The 8,766-nt window shown below is 37.3% G+C and overlaps 1 protein-coding gene across 2 annotated transcripts in view; it reads right to left on the reverse strand.

Moving 5' to 3' along the window:
- LOC106684756 (serine/threonine-protein kinase pelle) overlaps positions 1-8,766 on the reverse strand; it is a gene marked incomplete in the record, with an annotated part of 133,213 nt that overhangs the window by 21,407 nt on the left and 103,040 nt on the right. For both annotated transcript variants that reach the window (XM_067051300.1, XM_067051301.1), the window contains 1 exon segment: positions 5,262-5,374. In XM_067051300.1, coding sequence (XP_066907401.1) covers positions 5,262-5,374 — 113 coding nt within the window.

Genomic DNA, 8,766 nt, shown 5'->3' on the forward strand with positions numbered 1-8,766 from the left:
GTTTGGAAGGGAAGAGTGAGTTCGGTCTGTGACGCCAAGGAGAGATGGTCTCTGAAGATGAAGTGGTGAAGAATTTCTGTCAAGAAGGAAGCCATATTTGATGCTAGGGACAGGACAAGAAGATGAGAACAAGGAAGGCGCCAAAGAATCAACAAAGGAGGATCGTTAGTATATAGAGCTTGGTTAGTTTGGCTATAACTAAGTGAGAATATATTTGTAAAACAGATTTAATTTTAATTACTTCAAACTATTGTAAATGCCTGTTCTGATTGTCTAGTAACAACACGCCCTGAGATTAAGAGTCTCTCTCTCTTTCTTTTTATATAATAAAATTAAGAGTCTTTTTATATTATACAAGTTAAATATAATTCTATTATCCATTTAAGAGTAAAGTTCTTAAATTTGAACCCAAGTTATCTTTCATATTTGAAGAAAGTTTAAAAAACTATTCAGATTCTTTCTATTTTTATTTTTATATTTTTTAAAATTATTACAATGTATATAGGATCATTACAGAGAGAATAAAGGCAGTATCATTCTAGAAAGCGTGGGTAATAATTCTGTTTCCTTTTTTTAAGTCTTTCAGTCCAAGTACTCGTAAGTGGTGCCGAGACCCGGAAACTCTGTTCACTGATTGTTTTTACCTCTGGGTTTCTTTTCTTTTATTTCTCTTATATTGTCACTTATTTTATTTTTTTTTTTTTTTACTGACCAAGATGGTTAATGGTGATGGTCAACCACAACCACAGCCCGCAGTGAGGCCGCCAGTTCTACGGATCCCTGTGGTGTAACCGTCTCCTGGAGTTCATGCAGCCCCGTTGTAGTTCCGGTGCTACCCCGCTACCAGAGACCACTCTTGCGGCTGCTCACGCTAATATGTTGGCTAAAATGAAAGTGAGAGCAGCAACCTCTGAGGATATTAGAAAAGCCATCTCAGATCTGGAGCGGTTCTCAGGCGAAATTAGTGAGTTAAATCACTTTATTAAAGTTGGAGATCACATCATGGAGAGGTTGGCAGCCAAGGTCTCAGAGGAGTTGCTGGACAAGAATAACGCGATTATTTTGAACCATATTGAGGCGGAAACAGCATGGCCAGTAGTGAAGGAAAGATTAAAGAAGGCCTATGGAGGAGGCAAATGGTCCCCAGAGAAAGACATTTTCTACATGCTGCAGGAGAGGAGAAAGCACGGGCAGCCTAACGGACAGTACGCAGCCACGCTGTTAGGACAGTTCAATCTGACCACAGAAAAGATGAGAGAGACTCTTGGAGTGGATGTAGTCAGTTGGAGGATGAATTTCATCAACTCCATAATGAAGGTGCACCTGGCCAAGGAGACAAATAAAAGGGCAGGTTTACCTTGGGACCGCACTTTTGTGGAATGTGCTCAAGACATGATCGACACGAGTGCTAGAGAGGAGGATGCAAGGATGGATGTCAATGATGGAGGATGGAACAGAGTACCGTACGACCGCACAAGGAATCCGTTAACACCATGGAAGAGAAAAGAACCCAGGGATAGTGGTAAAGATAGAGGTACGGGTGGAGAAAGGCAAGGAACCAGAGCAGACTATGCAATGGAGGAGGGAAGGAAGATAGGAAGTGCCATGTGTGCAGAAAAGTAGGACACCTAGTGGCCCAATGACCCAGCACTAGGTGCTTTGAGTGCGGTAATGAAGGCCACACAGCACGACAGTGCCCTAATATGTGCAAAAGGACTATAGACCTAGTGAGTCCTCTAGTGAAACCTCAGAAGCTTCAGGAACAAAGTGTAAGGAAAAGGATGGTCGCCAACCGCCAACCGCCAACCAGCAGCTGGCGACGAATATCAGGCCATTGTGGGGAGTGATCTGCTGGAAAAAGCTGGGACACGTATTAGGAACACCAAGGGTCTATGGTAAATTCGGTTAGGGAAATGGAGGTACAGCTGTGGCACATATATGACAGTCAAAGGAAGCACAGAAGGGTGGTCTCCGAGCAGGATCCACAAGCAATCCCCCCTCCCAAGAGGCAGATAGGAGTCTCTGCCAAAATGGTGAGTCACCAATGCTAACGCAGTCCTGATAAGGACAGAGAGTGCGGACCAGGCAAAGAGACTCCTAGAATGTGACCGGCTGAAGCAGGGAGGACTCGAGACGAAGCTGGCAATGGCGAGGAGGCCCCGCCTCGAAGTTAAAGGAGTGCCAAAGCACTGGGATGAGAAGATCCTGGTTAGGTACATGTGAGACAAGAGTGGCCTTGGAAATGCCAGAGAGGAGGACAAGGTGGAGTGGATGAGACCCTGCTTCTCCACTCCTCTTAGGGGTGGGCTATCGATGAGGTGGGTGGTGGAAGTCCACCAGTCAGTGAGGTTCGCCCTGATGAACTTGTCCACAGCCCACACGACGACAGGATGGTGGAGCATGACCATCAGAGATTACCTCGACCCCCTGCTCTGCTTGCGGAGTCAGAAGTATGGACACCCTGCCAAGGCATGCACAGAGGACCTGGTGTGTAAGTGGTGTCTTGGCACGGGGTATAAGATAAAAGAATGTCAGGCAAAGAAGAAGGGACTAACACTGCACTGCAGAAACTGTAGCGAGCAAGGCAGAGAGGGGAAAGATCTCCAACATTGTGCGGGCACCAGGGAATGCCCGCTACATCTGGAGAAGATGGTCGTCCAGGTGAAAAGAACGCGCATGCGTAGGCTGCAGATCCTGCAGTCAATATGGGCCGAAGACGAGGGTCGCGGACGAACTTAGGACTCTCGCCCGAAAGGTCGACATCATGGTAATCCAGGGTAATTCACAATAGAGGGAAGGAGCTGCAGAGGTATGAGGACCCATTTAGAGTGATCATCATTCGAGAACATAATAATGTTACAATAGAAAGCGTCAAAGAGCCTAGAAAGAGGAGAACTGTCCACATTGAACAGTTAAAACTTCTGGGAATAACAACATAAGAGTGTCCTCATATTGCCACAAGGAGATTAGACTACACAAAATGTATTTATTTTATTTTTTATTATTTTTTTTTTTTTTTGGTTTATTTCTAGTTTCTTTGTTAATTTTGTATATATAAGTTTCATATTTTTTGTAAATTTAGTCTTTTTCATGTTATTGTACGAGGAATTCTTCTCGTTCTTTTCAAGTTTAATTTATGTATATAGGATTGATAACAGCTGACCGGGCATATCAGCTGATCAAATCGAACAGCTGATTGGCATGTGCATATAGAAGTACTGGACTGAATAAAGACAATTCGATTTCTGGAACTCGTGAGAGTCATTTCATACCCTTTTCACTGTTTTCACTCGAGAATACTTAAGTTATATACATAATGTATGTATATATTTAGGTTTTTCCAATTTGGCCTGGTTACACAGTTTTTAAATTGATTTAATAATTTATAACTTTTGTCAAAAAAAAAACTTGGTTATTGAAACTGAGTTTAGTTGGCAATACACTAATACGTGTGTTGACAAAAGTAAGATTATTATTCAGCATAGTACTAGTTGTCGGATTTACACATCTGAGTGCTATAGAATTCTTATCAGCCCTGGTGGGGGGTATTTTAACACCCCTCAATATTCTTTCTCTTAAATCTCTCCCTCCTGGGATCTGTATTATTTTATAAACAATTATGTGTTCGCTAACCAAAAAATTTCTCACAATGCATTTTATTTGAACTCTTATCAACATGCAATAAAGGGCTCTTGGTCGTAACACATATATCAGGCCCCTGAAGTTGCACACTATTCATTATTTTAAACACTATTTTTACACTTTGGATCCTATCTCCTTTCATATATTTCAAATCCTAGATTCCAATTCTATTTCTTGAACCAAGATTTCAACTTTAAAGAACACAATGAATGCACTTACTGTTAGTATTTGTATTAAAACTAACATTACAACTTGTAAAGAAAGTAAGCAACTAACTGAAATTGAAACTGGATGTGTTGTTTAAAAGAAACAAACAGGGGTATGGAAAGATGGAAAATGAGAAAAATCCATATTCTATGAAGTTAATTATTGAAGGTATCATTATTTCTGTATGAATTACACCTTCAACCGAAGGCCAGGTGTACATTCACTTTTGGTTGGGTGGTTGGATGTTAGTGGACTGTATATAATGAAATAAAACATGGTTAACTGAAACTAAAATTCTATTGTCTAAATTACAAGTAGTGTAGGGGGTGGCCGAAATAAAACATTTATTGTTAGATGTGTTAATGAATTTTGAATAACTGGGCTATGGAAAACTGCAGATGTGGTTGATGATGGGTGTTAATTATGCTGATAGGTGGATTTACACCATTCTTCAGTTACTCCCTCTTCATTTCTTGATCTCTCTCCCTCCTGCTGTTGAGAGCCAGTCCGTAATGTTTTTACTCACTCCAGGTGGATTTCTACTAATCATTGAAGAAAAAAAAAGGGGACTGCTGATGGCAAAAAAAAAAAAAAGATGGCTTGCTTCTTCTCCCACAGAGAGTGCTGAAGGAGGTACTTTTGTTGTTGGTCAAATGGGCCAATGGTAGTGCCAACATTATGGAAGCCCTCCAATCCATTTCAGTCTTTTGGTTATCTTAGGTTACCCGAAACAATGTTATTGTTGAGGTATTGTTTCTATTTTCTCTAAATTAATAAAAACCAATTTAATATTCTAGGAAACGTCTGGATATTTCTCCAGTTACTACCTTATATTAAATAGATGATCAATGTAGGATCTTCATGAAGTAAATCTACATTGGTCTGTATAATCAAATTCTTGTTTTATGTGGGTTCTAATGATTTTACCAAGGACTAGGGACATGGCCCAAGAGAGGAATGAGCCTTCAACAGGATAGTTTGGCAGGCCATACAAAATTTAGATTTAAGAAACATGCATTTATTGCCAAATATGCAAAATAAAATATGGCTAATTGCACCACATTTGATTCATAAAAAATCCGGATTCTGATTATAACATAAGACTTTGATATTTCACTAACACTAAGTCACAAAAAATAATACTAACCTCTATATAAATCATTTTCTGATCTACGAATATAATTATATTGCCAATTAAGCAAACAATAGTTCATTAAATGAATTATTAAAAAAAATAATTAAGGTTTTGCTCAAGTTAAATGTTTTGCTAGTTACAAACAACTTATTAATTTCAAAGTTTATTTTCATTGTTTTAATATTTACTTTAAATGGTAATATTGTTGCTTAAAATAAGAAATATTAATTACAAATAACCAACATTACATAAACACAATTAACTAATTTTTACTCACAGGAGACATCCTATTAGGAGAAATCGATAACTTTCGATGCTGACTTAAATGGTCATATTTCAACTGCAGTTCATAAGGTAAAACTGGAGTATGACTATTTCGGTGAAATGCATCTTTAAAAAAAAAAAAAAAATTAATTAAAGAGTGCAAAAACTAAACAAAAACAAAAAAAAAAAAAAGAGACAAAGATTACTGATAGTATATTACGAGAAGATTACAGAACAAAGCTTGAATTTTTCAGATACTAGTTAATAACTATCAGTCAACATTTTATCAATTTGAGTATCATCATAACAAGATTAAATCACATAGCCAGCAGATGGCATATCTCGCATTGACAGTTTAAAAAAGACTAATATAAAAGAGATAGTGTATCATCTTAAGACAGTTCAACATGTACAGTATACATGACTGCTTAGTTATTTATTGGTGATTAATAAACTTAAGACTTTACTTTGGAATCTTCCAATAATAACCAACAAAAGCAATAAGTAACTTTTAATCAAGACCGTATCTTGATGATATAATAATAATAATAATCTTTATTTATTCTGGGATTGATCCCTTTAGAATAATTTACAGGCATCAAAATTAGGCTTTAGATCCTTAGAGTAAATTGCAAAATAGAGATGAAATTACAAGATGTCATAAAATAAAATAATACAATGAATTTAAAAATATACAAATAAACAACAATAATTAACAGAATATATAAAATAATGACAAAACAAATAAAATAAAACCACTTGTCGTATCATAAAACATAAGATGACTTCTGGTAGTATATAAAAATAGAAAACTAATGATAAAAAATTAAATACAATTAAACTAAAAAATAATAAATGAAAAGAGATAATTTCTGCTAGTGGACATATTTACAATTATAAACAAAAATCTAAGACAGAAAATATATAAAGCTTTTTTGAAACTTTCAATTGTTATTCTTCCGGAATTGGGTGGACAGAAGGTATTAGAAGATACGGGATTTGAAGATTGGAAGGGTATTAGAACTACGAATAAAGGAGAGAATAGAATTCCATAGGGAAGAGGAACGAATGAGGAAAGATTTACCAAAGGCTGCAGTTCGATGGGCAGTTACATATAAGTCTGAAGGACATGAGCGGGTATTGCAGGAATGCACTGAGGACTTAAATTGAAGGATAACTGAGATGTACGATGGACGGTGGGATTGGATAACTTGATAGAGAATGGAAGCAAGGAAATATTTACGACGGAGGGAGGGGTAAAGCCACTTCAACTCTTCATAAAATCGGGTGCAGAGGCGTCCCTGGGAACCCCAAAGATGAATCGTACAAAGTAATTAATTAACCATTTTAATTTTGCATCGAGATCTTCATAGACTCCCCCGTAAACCACACAGCAATAGTCAAAGTGGGGAAATATTAAGGAAGTAACCAGGATCCTGCGGGTTTCAAAAGGAAGTAGGTGACAAAGATAATTTAAAAGCTTTAGGGTGGAAAAGGTAAGACGGGAAATATGAAATACGGAAATATATAATACATGAAAATAAATAAAATTATGCCTCATTAAATTTAATAGACAATAGAGTAAGTTATTCAAATAATATTGTATTAAGTTATAATTAATACAGAAAGACTTGGGAGGTAGGTGTTAAAGAGGCCTTTGACAGGAGAGGAATTGACTGGAGAAGGCAGCAGTTGGTACAGGTTTGGGATTTATGGATTCGGCTCTGCAGGCAGGTACCTCACACTGCTCATTGGTAGAAGAGGATACAATAAAGAGAAGAAAAAGTTTGCATTTTTAATCAGAAATTTCTTAAAATGAAATTAATCTTCCAAATGAATTTGATCAAAACAAGACAGTCCACCAAGTAACTCTTAAGTGACAACAAAACCAAGTTGTTGTGAATTTATCATAATTTGTAATTGATATAAATCAAAGAAAGAGAATGTACAAGATAATTTTGTTTTATTTAAAGCAAATAGATTGAAACAACTAAAACTAATTCTTCAGGGTAGAACATTCTTATAGGCATTTCTTGATGTTTTCAGTTTGTATGATGGAATTAATAGCAACAGTTGATTAAGGATAATTAGATTTAGGGTGTTTCCAGAAGAATAACATTAAAAGGAGAAAGATATTTCTTTATTTCAAGTAAACAATATCACTGTTTCCAAAATTAGTTACAATCAGTATATTAGCAAACCAAATGAACTGACTGATTGATAACATTGATACTTGAAAGTATCCTTTGATGTACTTGTTTACATCGGGACCTGTTCGTGCTATACTGCAGGTGTCCCGAGTGTAATTTTATAATATATTTTATATAAATTTTGTAATATGAAAACAGAGCATTGGAGTGGTCTCATGGCTTATTATTATTGCTTATTATATTATGGCTTATCTGGTGAAATGACGTTTTCGCCGCCGCGGTGACGTCTTCCAGCCGCTTTCTCGTCCAGGTTGCGCTGTGGGCGAATATGGTGAAAACCATGTGATCGCCTAGTGTCTGAAAAGACGTCCTTTTCCCCCAGAGGCTGGTCAGCGTGTCCTGCATCCTGGCGTGATGGTAGGGATAGGCCAGGTCCTAGCTTGCATAGTGCATAGGCTGGGGCGGCATTGCGGTCACAGCGTCTTCAGAGCCTTCCGGTGTCCGCGGAAAGGGGGGCATCAGAAAATGAGACCCCCGACCCAGACTTTATATAAATCCAAAAAAGAATGGTAAAAATCGGATTACTTAAATCCGACAGTACTAACTAAAATGTAGCCTACAAGGGTATATAGAAAGGGGCAGTGGCTGCACTATCAGAAAACGAATCATTACGAAACCTCATAAATTAGCCTCAGATTCTTCTATTTCTTTAACCAATTAGGAATTCCATATCTGTGGCTTATATATGGCTTTTGAATTGTTTAATACTGGGTCAGCTATCAGCTGCATATGTCATCATTGAGACTTGTTTATTTTTTATGGAGTTGGTGGTATAGCTTTATTGCTTTTCCTATACGGAGGTTTGCCTCAAAATCCAGCATGCCATCATTATTAATTCTGATTCCTAGATATTGGTACACATCAACATGTTCCAGATTTAAGCCTTTACAAATCACAGTCCCTTGTTCCCTGGAACCACAGCCTTAAATTCAATTAGTTCTAATAGGAAACAACATGGAAATCATTTATGGTTCAAATAGGATACTGGAACATATGCGTTAATTAACTGCGTTAAATATATGTTGGATATATATATATATATATATATTTTAACCAAGAGACTAACATATTTTTTAATCAATTTTTAACTTATTTATAGTGCACTCGATGTCAAGCACTTGGCCATACCAAGACTTATTGCCGTCATCCTTATCGCTGTGTCAGATGTGGGGAAAACCACGTATCAGGTGAGTGTGGAAAACCCCGCAACACTCCAGCAAAATGCACCAACTGTGATGGCTCTCACCCAGCGAACTACAAAGGTTGCAAGATCTTCAAGGAACTAAGAAACATCAGAGCTCAAACCCG

Source organism: Halyomorpha halys, unplaced genomic scaffold, assembly GCF_000696795.3.
Source record: "Halyomorpha halys isolate HHAL.00 unplaced genomic scaffold, Hhal_1.1 Scaffold612.1, whole genome shotgun sequence".
Taxonomy (NCBI): domain Eukaryota; kingdom Metazoa; phylum Arthropoda; class Insecta; order Hemiptera; family Pentatomidae; genus Halyomorpha; species Halyomorpha halys.